Below are 16,588 nucleotides of genomic sequence, written 5' to 3' on the forward strand. Positions count from 1 at the left end.
TCAGACCAAAGCCTCAGTGAGAGAGAGAGAGAGAGAGAGAGAGAGAGAGAGGGAGGTGTGAGTGAGTGAGAAGGGAAGGAGGGGTAGAGATGAATAACATAAACTTGAGACATAAACTTGAGAGTCCAATGTCCCTTTCTGCTTCACTGATCATAAACTCTCTCTTATCCGGACTCCTGACACCTTACCGCACCCGCACTAATCCTAATTCGGATACCTGATCATAGTATCAGACCTCCAGGAGCACAAGCCTCGCTGACTAGCTCAATTAACATCTAAATTCGGCTTTATGTGGTTGTGGCTTTACGCACACATGGACTTATATGTGCTTTAAGACACATGTTCTTGGTTAATATAGCGAGTCAGGGGGGTTTTAAGTGTCACAGTGAACCTTGTGTAATTCGACTATCATATTAATTTATTTATTAGTGGGGCTCGTATAACCTGTTCTGATACTGTGTGCAACGTGTGTGTGTGTGTGTGTGTGTGTGTGTGTGTGTGTGTGTGTGTGTGTGTGTGTGTGTGTGTGTGTGTGTGTGTGTGTACGTGTGTGTGTGTGTACGTGTGTGTGTGCGTGCGTGCGTGCGTGCTCGCTTGAATCTACTTACAGGATCAAGCGTCAGCTGCTAGGAGCAGTCTTTTTAAACATTTACATATAAAACTGTTTATCAAGTTTATCATCAACAAGAAGTTTGCCTTCTGACCCGCACCGTCTATTGAGGACACTAATACTGAACACTTGTACCGCCTATATGGGCCCCTCGGTGTGATGTTCTTATGCAGGCGAGGAGTCACAATAACGTGGCTGAAGTGTGTTGACCAGACCACACACTAGAAGGTGAAGGGACGACGACGTTTCGGTCCGTCCTGGACCATTCTCAAGTCGATTGTGAAGAGGAAGTAGATGCAGGCATTAAATAGGCTAGAGAGAGAAGTGAGGAGCAAAGTGTAGTAGATGTTCTTATCTCTAAACACAGTTACTTTGCCTACTCTGGCAAGTCCTCTTGAAAACTCGTTATCGCGTGTTCGAGTGATCTGCAATCCTACACTGTGGCGAGATCCAGCATCTTTACCTTTTCATCATAGCTCAGCGGAGGTTTAATGCCTGGGGGTTGCATATTCGGGAATGGGTCTCACGTAGGTTGAATATAGGACCCCGGGAGGCTCCTTTGTATCCAGGTTAGCATATATACCTCTGCCGTTCCTATTGTAGGGCACGCCACTCTACACCCCTTAACCCGTGTTAAACCCACCATACCAAATCCATACCAAATGCCACCCATTATACACTACACCAAGTTTCACACCCCCTTCTCCTACACCCTTCAGTGCTTGAGTATACCTGCCACAACACCCCTCAGGACACCTCCACACAACAACAACACTATCTCGAGCATCAAACACGAAGCCCGGACCAAGGGAGCCAGCCACACCCTACACAAGGTATGCAAGAGTCTCCAATGGGGACAAGAACTGACCTCTTGTATCGCGTCATCCATCACTAAACTTCACACACACACACACACACACACACACACACACACACACACACACACACACACACACACACACACACACAGATATCCGAAAATCCCTGGATAGGGACCATTAGACCTGAAGAGCGCTTCCGTTTGGAGGCGGAAATCTGAGATATAATCGAAGAATGTGAACACAGCAACAGGAGGAAAGTGGGTGTGTTGAGGGCGTTGATATGAGAAGCTACACGTGTGGTACACGCTGGAGGGAGGGGCGAGACTTTGTTATAATACCGTCAAGATACGGGCTCACCATAGCCAGTGCTACTTGGAACTTTTTGTTCTGAGTAGCTGAATCTAAAACAACGGTGTATAAGGTCAAGGGTCGCAAGGCCGTCGCTCCCAGACGAGGTCAAGGCCACCAAGAGGTCATACGGACGAGGTGAACGCACTCTCCCAATCTCAGACAAGGTCACTCGGGAAAATAATTTAAAAGTTACTTTACCCGTTCATTGGAAGGCAAGGTTAATGCCTGGTCGCCCTCCCACAGGCAGACATGGTCAACGCCTCTACCCTCTGACCGCGGCCAACCCGTCTTCAAGTCCGGCTCTTAAATGCAGCGGCCTTTCCCATGAGGCTTTTGTGTTAATACCAAATGTCCACAATCAATCTTTTGCGAAGCTTTGAACCATAGCTTCGCACACAACAGCTTAAGATAAATTAACTCAGGTTTCATTTAAAACAAATGTTTCATATACATTCTATAATATACATTACTGTTACAGTATACATATTTTTAAACACGAGATAATTTGAGTAAAATTTTCGATGGTAGTGTGCTTCGAAACATCGTAAAAAAATGTATATTTGGAAGCTGTTAATTCTCACACACATTGTATTTAACAATAATATTATCCTAAATCCATATTAATATATTTATGACAAACAGGGGGGTTTGGCGGCTGGATTAACGAGCCTTTGACCTCTGTTGATGAGGCCGGGCTGGTAAACAAAGATCAATGCTCGTGAATTTAGCCGCTAAAGTGAAACATTTTTAGTGAATTTAGCCGTTTGTGAGTGACACACACTTTACACCCGACTCTCAACTGATAACCTTCCAGCTTCTCTTGAACAGTGTGCTTCGCTCACGTCCTCTATTCGAGTCTCTCTAAGTACTTCACACATTACTACACATCCCAATAATTCTCGACACAACCCAACTATGTAACTTATGCACAAAATTACATATAATATTCATTTATTTTTTAGAAAACACAGATTTTGTTAAATACAAGAATATTACAATTCACCAAGACGGGCTGGGTACGACTTACGACTAGACGACCACAGCTGAGGACGGGATGGGGGACGACCTACCCCTGGACGACCACAGCTGAGGACGGGATGAGGGACGACCTAGCCTGGACGACCACAGCTGAGGACGGGATGGGGGACGACCTACCCCTGGACGACCACAGCTGAGGACGGGATGGGGGACGACCTACACCTGGACGACCACAGCTGAGGACGGGATGGGGGACGACCTACACCTGGACGACCACAGCTGAGGACGGGATGGGGGACGACCTACCCCTGGACGACCACAGCTGAGGACGGGATGAGGGACGACCTAGCCTGGACGACCACAGCTAAGGACGGGATGGGGGACGACCTACCCCTGGACGACCACAGCTGAGGACGGGATGGGGGACGACCTACCCCTGGACGACCACAGCTGAGGACGGGATGGGGAGACGACCTACCCCTGGACGACTACAGCTGAGGACGGGATAGGGGACGACCTACCCCTGGACGACCACAGCTGAGGACGGGATGGGGGACGACCTACCCCTGGACGACCACAGCTGAGGACGGGATGGGGGACGACCTACCCCTGGACGACCACAGCTGAGGACGGAATGGGGGACGACCTAGCCTGGACGACCACAGCTGAGGACGGGATGGGGGACGACCTACACCTGGAAGACCACAGCTGAGGACGGGATGGGGGACGACCTACACCTGGACGACCACAGCTGAGGACGGGATGGCCGAAGTCTCTTCTAACAACTTTCTTGTTTTTTTTAACAAGTTGACTCTCACGCTCACTCACACTTTCACTCAAAAGCCGCCAAGTGAACGACCAGACGCTGGACGCTGCAAGCACAGCCAGGCAAACACAGCCAGGCAAGTACAGCCAGGCAAGCACAGCCAGGCAAGCACAGCCAGGCAAGCACAGCCAGGCAAGCACAGCCAGGCAAGAACAGCCAGGCAAGCACAGCCAGGCAAGAACAGCCAGGCAAGCACAGCCAGGCAAGCACAGCCAGGCAAGCACAGCCAGGCAAGCACAGCCAGGCAAGAACAGCCAGGCAAGCACAGCCAGGCAAGCACAGCCAGGCAAGCACAGCCAGGCAAGCACAGCCAGGCAAGCACAGCCAGGCAAGCACAGCCAGGCAAGCACGCACACCACAGCTGAGCTCCTACACAACACGCTGCTTGATGGTCGGCCAATTACGCCAACACTGTGATTATCTGAGAGATGTGCAGTGGCCACGGCTACCAGCCCAGGTGTGGATAGCTTTAGCCGAGGTGTGGAGAGGTCAGCCCAAGTGTGGATAGATCAGTCCAAGTGTGGATAGATCAGCCCAAGTGTGGATAGATCAGCCCAAATGTGGATAGATCAGCCCAAGTGTGGATAGATCAGCCCAGATGTGGATGTGTGACCAATCATCTATCTCTCATTTTTTCAGTGAGGTCACAGGAAATTAGAGGGTAGGCAACACAGTATCTCCCCCCTCCCCCATTTCTCGCCCCATAACCCCCCCCCTACCCCCCACTTCTTGCCCCATACCCCCCCCCCCCTCCAGCAGTAACGAGGAGCAGAGAGGCGTGACCACCAAAGCACCGTGGAATGTGCCCAAATGCTTCCTACCCAACAGGACTTGCGCCTTACAGTGTGTACGGGCAAGGGAGGTCTAGCTCCCTAGCCCTGGCTCTACCTCGCGTTTTAGACATTAACTTTCTCGATTATTTAATCCTTCGTCGAATCTGGTTATGAAAAATGGGGGACGGAACGTCAGTCTTCGACGCATTTGAGTTTCCAGCTTCCACTCGCGTCCTCTTGTCCTACTTTCTCTAGATTTAAAGAGGCTGTCATTGGTCATTTTGCCACGACCTTCTGCCCCTTGCCACGACCTTCTGCCCCTTGCCACGACCTTCTGCCCCTTGCCACGACCTTCTGCCCCTTGCCACGACCTTCTGCCCCTTGCCACGACCTTCTGCCCCTTGCCACGACCTTCTGCCCCTTGCCACGACCTTCTGCCCCTTGCCACGACCTTCTGCCCCTTGCCACGACCTTCTGCCCCTTGCGACGACCTTCTGCCCCTTGCCACGACCTTCTGCCCCTTGCCACGACCTACTGCCCCTTGCCACGACCTTCTGCCCCTTGCCACGACCTTCTGCCCCTTGCCACGACCTTCTGCCCCTTGCCACGACCTTCTGCCCCTTGCCACGACCTTCTGCCCCTTGCCACGACCTTCTGCCCCTTGCCACGACCTTCTGCCCCTTGCCACGACCTTCTGCCCCTTGCCACGACCTTCTGCCCCTTGCCACGACCTGCCCCGCCCCCCCTCCCTTGCAAGATGCTCGCTACTCACAGTTCCTGTTGGAGCGTCGCCAGTGAGTGGTTCGCTTCTCCGGACAAACACTAACATTTGCCTGCTCAAGTGTACTTTAAGACTTATCACTCCAGCCTAATCCCCTTGACACAAGTCTTACCCCGCGCTACAGGCTGTAATGTTGATTGAACACACATACATGGTCTTCAAGCTCTTCAGTGGTGTCACCCCCCCCCCCCCCCCAGGAGGCCTGGTCGACGACCGGGCCGCGGGGACGCTAAGCCCCGGAAGCACCTCAAGGTATCCATTTTCATGGCATAATATTAACTTGTGTAGTATTTTTAAATCACACTTCCCCCCCCCCTCATTTGAGCAGGTGTTAATAGCTTTGTTTAAGCTGATTAAGCTGGAAAGAGGTAAGCAATAAACGCTAAAGTGTATATATATACTGGGTAATACAATGTTATTTATGTATGGCTCTTGGTGCATATTGTATATCCGCTAGAAGAGCTTTTATATGTTACAATAATATCCTGAGTATAGAACGAGAGTCACGAGAAAAAAGCTGTTTTAATTCTTAAATATGGAGGATTAACGAGCGTTTAGCCAATGTATTAGAGACGTTGTAATTAACGACCATTTGGGTTGTCGGGTTGAGTTTTCGTGGGTGTAAACCCACCCCCATCCTCCTCTTAGTGTGACGACCCAGTACAGCCAAGGACGGGTGAGTAAGACAGTGTATCATTCAGATAAACGCACTCACTCACTCACTCACTCACTCACTCACTCACTCACTCACTCACTCACTCACTCACACTTGTTCTTCAAGACGATATCCGGCCAGGTCGTCAAACTCATGCTTATCATGCTGCAAAAAAAATGACAACAGAGACCCGCCACACAACAGAGACCCGCCACACAACAGAGACCCGCCACACACAACAGAGACCCGCCACACAACAGAGACCCGCCACACAACAGAGACCCCCGCCACACAACAGAGACCCCCGCCACACAACAGAGACCCGCCACACAACAGAGACCCGCCACACAACAGAGACCCGCCACACAACAGAGACCCGCCACACAACAGAGACCCCCGCCACATAACAGAGACCTCCGCCACACAACAGAGACCCCCGCCACACAACAGAGACCTCCGCCACACAACAGAGACCCCCGCCACACAACAGAGACCTCCGCCACACAACAGAGACCCCCGCCACACAACAGAGACCCCCGCCACACAACAGAGACCCGCCACACAACAGAGACCCGCCACACAACAGAGACCCCCGCCACACAACAGAGACCCCCGCCACACAACAGAGACCCGCCACACAACAGAGACCCGCCACACAACAGAGACCCCCGCCACACAACAGAGACTTCCGCCACACAACAGAGACCCCCGCCACACAACAGAGACCTCCGCCACACAACAGAGACCCCCGCCACACAACAGAGACCTCCGCCACACAACAGAGACCCGCCACACAACAGAGACCCCCGCCACACAACAGAGACCCCCGCCACACAACAGAGACCCCCGCCACACAACAGAGACCCGCCACACAACAGAGACCCGCCACACAACAGAGACCCCCGCCACACAACAGAGACCTCCGCCACACAACAGAGACCCCCGCCACACAACAGAGACCCCCGCCACACAACAGAGACCTCCGCCACACAACAGAGACCCGCCACACAACAGAGACCCCCGCCACACAACAGAGACCCCCGCCACACAACAGAGACCCGCCACACACAACAGAGACCCCCGCCACACAACAGAGACCCGCCACACACAACAGAGACCCCCGCCACACACAACAGAGACCCCCGCCACACACAACAGAGACCCCCGCCACACACAACAGAGACCCCCGCCACACACAACAGAGACCCGCCACACAACAGAGACCCCCGCCACACAACAGAGACCCGCCACACAACAGAGACCCCCGCCACACACAACAGAGACCCCCGCCACACAACAGAGACCCGCCACACACAACAGAGACCCGCCACACACAACAGAGACCCGCCACACACAACAGAGACCCGCCACACAACAGAGACCCGCCACACAACAGAGACCCGCCACACAACAGAGACCCGCCACACAACAGAGAACAATTACCAGAGGGAGAGAGAGCGTGTACGAAACGTCGGACATCATTCGTGGTGCTCAAGATGTATCACAAGCTGCGGGAAGAGATGTAATTGTCTTGGTGACAAGACTGGAGAAATACAATGTTCCACGGTGGTTGGAAACCTCTGATGGAGAACGTCTCTCCATCCCCCCACTCCTCTCCTTCTACATCATCTTCTCATCATCATCATTCTCCTCCTTCACAATGTTCATCTACCCGCAGACACACACACACACACACAGGCAAAACGCAAATAGCCGTTCCGCGCCATGTAAGGGTTTAAAAGCGCCCTCAGCCGGGACCCTCATTAACACACTGAGCAGATCGTGAGCAACCAATTTAGTGAGAAACTTTAACCCCTGATTGTCCCTTATGACCTCTGGCGGCTCAGTGCTGACTCCCACTGACCTCTGACCCCTACAAGACCTAATAAAAACGAAAGGAATCGACGGTTCTTGCCGGCATGGATTCTTGGACAACTAGTTCTTGAAGCCGGATTGCCGTTACTTCATCCGCTGGGGGGGAACCTGACCCGGAGCGGGAATACCGTACTTGATCACGAACGAAACGGAAAGTGTAATGAAGCAAACGATAGTGGGCGAGGGGGTTGGTCGGCTTGAGGCGAGGCGCATGTCTCTGTGTTGACAAGTGACAACTGGAGGCCAGAGTGTTGTACTGTGGTGAGGTCTCGGTGGTGCGCCACCACTGTCAACACACCACCACCAACAACAGTACCATCACCACTACTCCCACCACCACCACCACCAACAGTACCACCACCACTACCACTACCAACAACAACAACAGTACCACTACCACCACCAACAACAATAATAGCACCATCATTACCAGTATTTCCAACAACAGTAGCAGCAGAGAACCAGCAACATCACCGCCACCAACACCACCATTATGGTGCACGAACACCACTGACACCACCAGTATGCAGAGCACCGCCAAAGGTATTCGCCATCCCCAATGAAGCAAACCCACATGCACTCACAGTCACCACGCACTCACAGTCAGCACGCACTCACAGTCAGCACGCACTCACAGTCAGCACACACTCACAGTCAGCACGCACTCACAGTCAGCACGCACTCACAGTCAGCACACACTCACAGTCAGCACGGACAAGGATCGTGGCGCTTCAACTAAATTGAGCTCATATATCCAACTCATCGAAACTTTCAAAATACAGAATAATATATAGTATACTGATCCAGACAACTTCTTCAAAAGGTCGGATGTAACACAAACAGGGAACAACGGTTTCAAACTCAACAAGTCTCAATATAGGATAGAAAACAGATGACGCTTTTTCACCCATAGCGATATAAACCCACGGAACCGCCTACCCGCTGAAGCCGTAAAGGCCAAAACACTGCTGAATCGTAAAATCCAGCTCAGTAAAATAACTTGAGGGAGGCAAATGAGGTGACCTTTGACAAGCCGCCAGCTTCCTGTCCTCGTCGAGGCCACTAGCATTTATTACAAGGTGAACAGATGCATCAGATGCCAGGTCAACGTCCCTATATGCCCCGCCCTCTCCAAGAAACGAACCCAGGACCAATAGGCTATGAGGCGACATAGACAAAAATCACACCAACTACGACTGCAAAGACCATTACATCAGCTATTACTGATTGTACTGCTAGTACCTATTAAACTATTACTAGTATTGTCCGAATTGCTACTTCAAGCATTAGTTAGAATGCAACTATTAAGATTTGTACAGTTGGCTGATATCACTACTAATTCTATTTTAGTCACTCCTTGAATGAGTGTAAAAGAAAACTTGACACCACCGTTTTCTTTGATTAAGATATTAGCCAGCTTTTTAAACAATATATTATACAAATTAATACCCTTCTAGTATTTAATTTTAATTTATATTTATAAACAAATCGTTAAAATCTAGAATTATAATCATAACTTTTTTCTTTACATATAATATACATAAATAAATAATGTTTTCCTTATAATGAAAGAGAACGTATTACTGGAGGATAGACTAGTGTATTTGTGACATTGTATCGCAGACTATTTGAAACCTGCCAAGTTTTTAAAAGTCTTTCACTTTAAACTGTGTGTGTGTGTGTGTGTGTGTGTGTGTGTGTGTGGGTGGTTATAATTTCTGCACAGCTAAAGCAACAACTCGACACTTGACTTACCTGAGGTGGTCGCTAGAGTGCTCCTGACGGAGGGCTCTCATCACCAGCAGGAGCTCCTTCTCGTTCTCACACTCCACCAGGTTCTCTACCTCCTCTTCTTCCTCCACCTCCACCGTCACGTCGTCGCTCAGGTTCATCTCCCGCCTGATGAGGTCCCCCAAGTCAGGCCTGAGACGCCTCTGCCTTGAGCACTGGCCGATTGTTAAGCTCGCTTTAGAGCCGCCCGTTTCAAGCTGAACGGACGGAACGGCTAAGCCCTCCACGTCAACCTCATCGGAAACGTCCAAGCTCATCGCCTCAGCCGAGGTACCCTCTCCGCTCTCGTCAGCAATATCGTCGTATAAGGCAGTCAGATCACCTTCAGTCGTGTCTAGATCGCCGCTGTCTTCCTCTGGAACGATTGGCAGAGCTCGACTTACTTCGCGTCTTAAGCTCCGAGCGACGTTGAAGTCTCGAGAGCCTCTGCTCCTGGGATCTGCCGGAGTGTCGAGAGGGTAGCACTCATCGTACAGGTCTTCGTAAAGACCTTCTTCTTCTGCGACGCCAGGAAGCTTAGGAGCTCTTCCCGGCAGGAGGGGCTCTGTAGGAGAGGTCTTTGGTGAGGAACAGGAGAGGAAGCCCTCCTCCTCCTCCTCCTCCTCCGGTATTCCAGCGATGTTGTCTTGTACATATGTCTCTTCTGCCTTGGCGTTGCTGACAGCTGTTTGCTGGTTGTCATTTCTCTCACAGCTGTCATCCAGTGATTCACTTATTAACATTTCACTGTCATCATAATCTGTGCTCACTTCACCTTCGGTGCTGTAGTCCCCTTTCATGCTGTCGTCAGTCTTTTCACTGATGTCGTCAACCATTTCACTGGCGTCGTCAGCCTTTTCACTGATGTCGTCAGACTTTTCACTGATATCGTCAGACTTTTCACTGATGTCAACCTTTTCACTGACGTCAGCCTTTTCACTGATGTCAACCTTTTCACTGACGTCAGCCTTTTCACTGACGTCGTCATCAACCTTTTCACTGACGTCGTCATCAACCTTTTCACTGACGTCAACCTTTTCACTGATGTCGTCAACCTTTTCACTGACGTCGTCAGCCTTTTCACTGATGTCAACCTTTTCACTGACGTCGTCAACCTTTTCGCTGATGTCAACCTTTTCACTGACGTCGTCAGCCTTTTCACTGATGTCAACCATTTCACTGACGTCGTCAACCTTTTCACTGACGTCGTCAACTATTTCACTGACGTCGTCAACCTTTTCACTGACGTCGTCAACCATTTCACTGACGTCGTCAACCTTTTCACTGACGTCGTCAACCTTTTCACTGACGTCGTCAACCATTTCACTGACGTCGTCAACCTTTTCACTGATGTCAACCTTTTCACTGACGTCGTCAACCATTTCACTGACGTCGTCAACCTTTTCAGCGATGTCGTCAACCATTTCACTGACGTCGTCAACCTTTTCAGCGATGTCGTCAACCTTTTCATTGACGTCGTCAGCCTTTTCACTGACGTCGTCATCAACCTTTTCACTGACGTCGCCAACCATTTCACTGTAGCCGTCAGTCCTCTCACTGCTGTCAGCTTCCATTATGTTATCAACCAGTGGAGTGCCATTAATATTTGTACCATTATCTCGTCCTGTAACACTAATAAGCCCTGAATTGTAAGTTAGTTTTGTACTTTCAACTGTCCTCTCATCAAACTCATCATCAACACTCGCATCAATGTCTGTACTTACGTCAACTTCTCCACTATCATCGGGGCTTTTGCTTCCATCAAGTTCACTAACTTCCACATCAATGCCATTATCCATTTCTCCTTTATTCGATAATTCCCTCACCGAGCCTGTTTCGAGGTCCTCGTTCTCCAGACTCTGACAAATCGCTATGGTTTCTGTGTCTACTGTATCGTCCAGGGCGTGGTGAACCTGAGCCCGGGTCTCGATACAGTTCTGGGAGGTTGAAAATATGTAATCGTCCGAGAGACACGGGCTACCACCGCCTGCCGAGCTCGCTGTAGCCTCTGACAATGAAGACTCCTGCTGCAAACTTTCTGAATTGTGATCACTTGTGCATAACTCGATAACTTCGGGCGGAGTTGTCACACTCCTGGGGGAAGTTTCTGCTTGGATGACAACCCTTTCACCAGCGCCAAGCGATCTGTATTCCTCTTGAACAGTGTCTGGGAGTTCAGAGTTCACGTCTCCCGCAACACCGGTGTAAAAGCTCTTGTCGGGAAATTTATCGAGCACATCAGGGCCGGGCGGGGAATCTAAGATCAACAAATATTCCGGGGAATGCTTTGGTTGTTTGACCTGCGCCAGAAAGGGCAAAGTTAGCTCTTCCTTGGCCACCTTCGTTGTCACTTCTCTCTCCGACACGTTACTAGTTACGGCTGTGGTTTCGTAATGAAGATTTTGATTGGCTGCTTCTGCTATCAGATCAATGTAATTATCCGAATCATCGTGAATGGTGTCATTGTCTGGGTGTGAGATCCTCTCTCTAATGCCCATACCCGTCTCCACGCCCATGCTGGAGGTGACCGTGGGAGGGGACTCGCTCTGGCGGGTTCCACTGTCGATGGAGCGAGGGGGTGGAGGCGGCGCAGGCCTCTTTCCGGGCTTTTTGATCGACAGAAACGTGTCGGAGCGGCTAACCCCTCTGTCGCTGGCACTCTTCCCTTGCTGCCATGAAAACGGACGTCCTTTCAGGCTGAATGAGAATGATTTAATGGATGGACGCATTTTGATCTTTGACGACGAGGTCTTGCGAGAGACAGCAGCGTGCTGCTCGACCTCAGGAATAGAGGATTCTGCCGTGGTAGGTTTAGTGCTGCGATCTATCGGTGGCGCTGGCATCACCTCATCCCGTGGAGCCGTGGCAGGAGTCTGCTGCTGCTGCTGTGTATCAGTCTCCAACTCCTTCTCCAGCTGCTCGAAGGGACTCAGTGCTCGAGCCAAGTCAAACCTAGAGGCATCGGCAGAGGCATTAAACGAGGAATTTCTGGACACATTGGTGGATGAACATAACGAGAGTCGATCAATGACAGTCGACACCGAGCTGCTGGTCTCGTCGCTCTCACTCCCACACGGGCCCATCGCGTCCTCCTCCCCAACAAGGTCCACGTAGAAGGTGGGTCGTGGAGGTAGACCTCCATCCATGGACTCGTCCACCCTCCTAGTGGTCCACGTCCGAGGCAGGTGAAATTCCAGGTCCTCCAGCAACTCCTCCAGGTCACTGGGACGAGTTCGACGCGACAAAACATACTCCCGCCACCCGTGCATAGAATGTTCCACATCCTCGGAATTTCCAGACGTCGGGTACATGCCCCGAGCCATTTTTTCACCCGACTCGTCATACAGGTCCTGGAAAGCACTTGGCGGTGGAGGTACGGGTGTAGGATCCTTAGGCGGCCGTGCTGGGGATTTTCTGGGCCGTGCCCTAGGAGGGAGAGGAGGTGGTGGGAGTCGTTTCCTCATCTCGCCAACAATGAGAGGCGGAGGGCGTGAGGAGTCCTCGTTATCGTCCTCGGCCTCCGCTTCTTCCTGTCCCTCCTCCTTTACGTACTCCGGAGCCTCCGAGGTGCACATGTCGAAGTCCGGAAGCTGTCCATTTCCCTTGTGCACGCCGATTGTGATCTTCATGGCGGCGTCCTTCAGGAAGGACACGCACTGCACTCTGGTCATGGAGGACACAGCCCAGCCCTCGATATTAAGGATCTGATCGCCAGGCTGCAGCTCGCCCCAGGGAACAGCAGCGCGTGCTGCCGGCGAGTCCGGCGCGACACTCTGTATGAAAAGCCGCCGCACGCGTTCTCGCGCCCCCATTCCGCCGTCGAATTTGAGCCCCAGACCAAGCCGCTCCCCCGGCAGACGGTACACCACCACCTGGTCTGGGACGGTCTCCGTCTGCCACTCCTCCGCCGTCTTCCTCTCTCTGTCTATCATTTCCTGGTTCACGTAATCGGCTTCCACATCCGCGCGGTGTTCCGTCCGGTGCTTGAGATTAGCGTCGACGGCGACGTTGCCAGTGTTGAGGTGAAGGCTGGTGTCCGCGTTGTTCCCAACTGCCACCACCGTGACGAATCCTCGCGGCCGCGGAACCGGTTGGGTCGCGGCCCGCGAAGCATGGCGCGTTGAACCGGACTTGTCGGCATCGTCCTTCTCCACCTCCACCACCGTCACGAACTGCCCGTGTTCCCGCACCTCCGTCGTCCGTATTCGTGGCACCTGTTCGTAAGGGAAATCAATCAGATGCATCTGCGTACTGTCGTCCGGACCCGCGTCGCGTCCGACCCACATGCCTGAGTGGCTGATTCTCAACCCATGGTCCACGCTGGAGTGTGACCTAGCGTGACCTGACCCCCCTCTACCCGGCATCCTGGCACTCGGGCACACAGGGCCCGGTCATACCCAGTGTCGGACTGGGGTTAGTGTGACCAAGTCCGCTTAACTGACAATCCTGGTTACACCGTCCACGCTTCTCATGTACAAGTCCAATGAGATGAATTATGAAAGCCAATGCACTTCTATTTTGCTTCTTAAACCAAATGACACACACACAATTAGAGGTTCAATGTTAACACGTGTTCAATTGGAGGGTTAACACGCTGATTTTCAATAGAATTGAACCCACTGTTCGCCCACTAAACTGATTTTTGTAAACACACGCGCAGGTTCACAGGAAGGGTTGGCCGCACCAGCTGAGGTTTAGCTGGTGGCCGAAGCACCAGCTGTCATGAACAGGTGTGGAGCTGATGGTGGAGGCGCCTAGAAGGCGGCGCTCTGGAGCTGGGACACCCGCCTCACGACTCTGCACACACCTGCAACGCAAACATGGCCAGACATCAACACACCTGCAACATAAACACGGCCAGACATCAACACACCTGTAACATAAACACGGACAGACATCAACACACCTGCAACACAAACATGGCCAGACATGAACACACCTGTAACACAAACACGGCCAGACATCAACACACCTGCAACATAAACACGGCCAGACATCAACACACCTGTAACATAAACACGGCCAGACATCAACACACCTGCAACACAAACACGGTCAGACATCAACACACCTGCAACACAATCACGGCCAGACATGAACACACCTGCAACACAAACATGGCCAGACATGAACACACCTGTAACACAAACACGGCCAGACATCAACACACCTGCAACATAAACACGGCCAGACATCAACACACCTGTAACATAAACACGGCCAGACATCAACACACCTGCAACACAAACACGGTCAGACATCAACACACCTGCAACACAAACATGGCCAGACATCAACACACCTGCAACACAAACATGGCCAGACATCAACACACCTGCAACACAAACATGGCCAGACATCAACACATCTGCAAAATAAACACGGCCAGACATCAACACATCTGCAACACAAACACGGCCAGACATCAACACATCTGCAACACAAAATGAACTTTGCTAATAAACTATGAATTTAGTAAGTAGACTTATCTACTTATTTGATAAGTAGATAAGTAACACAATAAAATACCTTAATAAACTTAGAAGATTAAATACATTATATATATATCAAATCATACAATCATCAATCCATCATAAATGTCTATATGATAATACATTTATAGATAATAATATATAAGAACGTAAAATTACGTTTATTTTAGAGAAATTGTCAGCTTTTCCGAATTCAAAAAATTTTACGGTCCGTTTCATGCCAGCCACAACAGTCCACAGAACCAAGCCAACTACCAATACCCATTACAGCTTATGGCTAGCTCTTCTTGCACCCATGGCTGGCCTCCCTCCCTGGCCCTACGACCTGAGCCAACCACCACAGTGAGTCAAACTAACTTCTTGGGGGGTAGGAATAGCCTAAGCTACTCTATCCCTTTGAGATGTATTTCTTTCTTATCTCAATAAACATACTTGAACTTGAACTAACTTCTTGTTGTTTTAGATTCAGCTACTCGGAACAAGTTCCAAGTAGCACGGGCTATGGTGAGCCCGTAACTCTAACCCATAACGTAGTTTAAGTTAATCTAATCACGGGAAGACGAGCACGAGATCTCTCAAGATAAGATGATTTTTGCTTTACCAGAATGAAGTGGTTTCCTACAGTCAGTGAAAGCGTCTTAATCTTAGTTAAAGCCTCCCCCTAGGGTAGGCTAGGCCAGCGACAGACCTTCCCCCAGGATGCTACCCACAACTGTTGCCTAACTCCTGGATACCTATTAACTGCAGGGTGAATAGATGCACCAGGTGAATGAATGGAAACAGTGCCCAAACGTCTCGTCGTCCTGCCCTGGGATAGAACCCGGCACCATAGGATGTGTGGTCTACAGGTCACGCGACACCACAACTTGTTTCAAGTATCTTTATAATTCTACAACAGTGTTATGAACGAGACGCTACACGAAAACCAGACTCACACTTTTAAGTCCGGCGGTTACTCAGAGAGAGAGAGAGAGAGAGAGAGAGAGAGAGAGAGAGAGAGAGAGAGAGGAAGAGAGGAAGAGAGGAAGAGAGGGATAGAGAGAGAGAGAGAGAGAGAGAGAGAGAGAGAGAGAGAGGAAGAGAGGAAGAGAGGAAGAGAGGGATAGAGAGAGAGAGAGAGAGAGAGAGAGAGAGAGAGAGAGAGAGAGAGAGAGAGAGGAAGAGAGGAAGAGAGGGATAGAGAGAGAGAGAGAGAGAGAGAGAGACAGACAGACAGAGAGAGAGGGCAAGGTCGGGCGAGCAAGGGGGAAGGGAGGAGGCGACACCAGCCATCAGTTGCACGCAACACCGTTGTTTTAGGGGTGATCGGGTTGCATGACCACAGGTGCCAGTAGTGCCATAAGGAGGCCCCCAGACCAGAGGCACCGCCACGCCTTGGAGACCTTGGGAAAAGGGGTACAAATAGTGCCTAGATTGTCTCGTTTTGGGAGTCAAGAGATTCAGACGAAGAAGGAAAACATTTGAAAATTGGGAAGTGCGAATTATGACAGCAGGCGGGCTTTCCTCCTTGCTGGCACGATGTGTGTGTGTGTTTACTAGTTGTGTTTACTAGTTGTGTTTTTGCGGGGGTTGAGCTTTGCTCTTTCGGCCCGCCTCTCAACTGTCAATCAACTGTTTACTATTTTTTTTCCCACATCACACACACACACCCCAGGA

The 16,588-nt window shown here is 50.9% G+C and overlaps 1 protein-coding gene across 1 annotated transcript in view; it reads right to left on the minus strand.

The window, feature by feature from the left end:
- Positions 1-16,588, minus strand: part of LOC123764150 (big bang) — a 549,999-nt gene that overhangs the window by 499,343 nt on the left and 34,068 nt on the right. The window contains 1 exon segment of the mRNA XM_069330032.1: positions 9,426-14,247. Coding sequence (XP_069186133.1) covers positions 9,426-13,804 — 4,379 coding nt within the window. The 5' untranslated portion in view covers positions 13,805-14,247.

The sequence above is a fragment of the Procambarus clarkii genome, chromosome 23 (genome assembly GCF_040958095.1).
Source record: "Procambarus clarkii isolate CNS0578487 chromosome 23, FALCON_Pclarkii_2.0, whole genome shotgun sequence".
Classification (NCBI taxonomy): domain Eukaryota; kingdom Metazoa; phylum Arthropoda; class Malacostraca; order Decapoda; family Cambaridae; genus Procambarus; species Procambarus clarkii.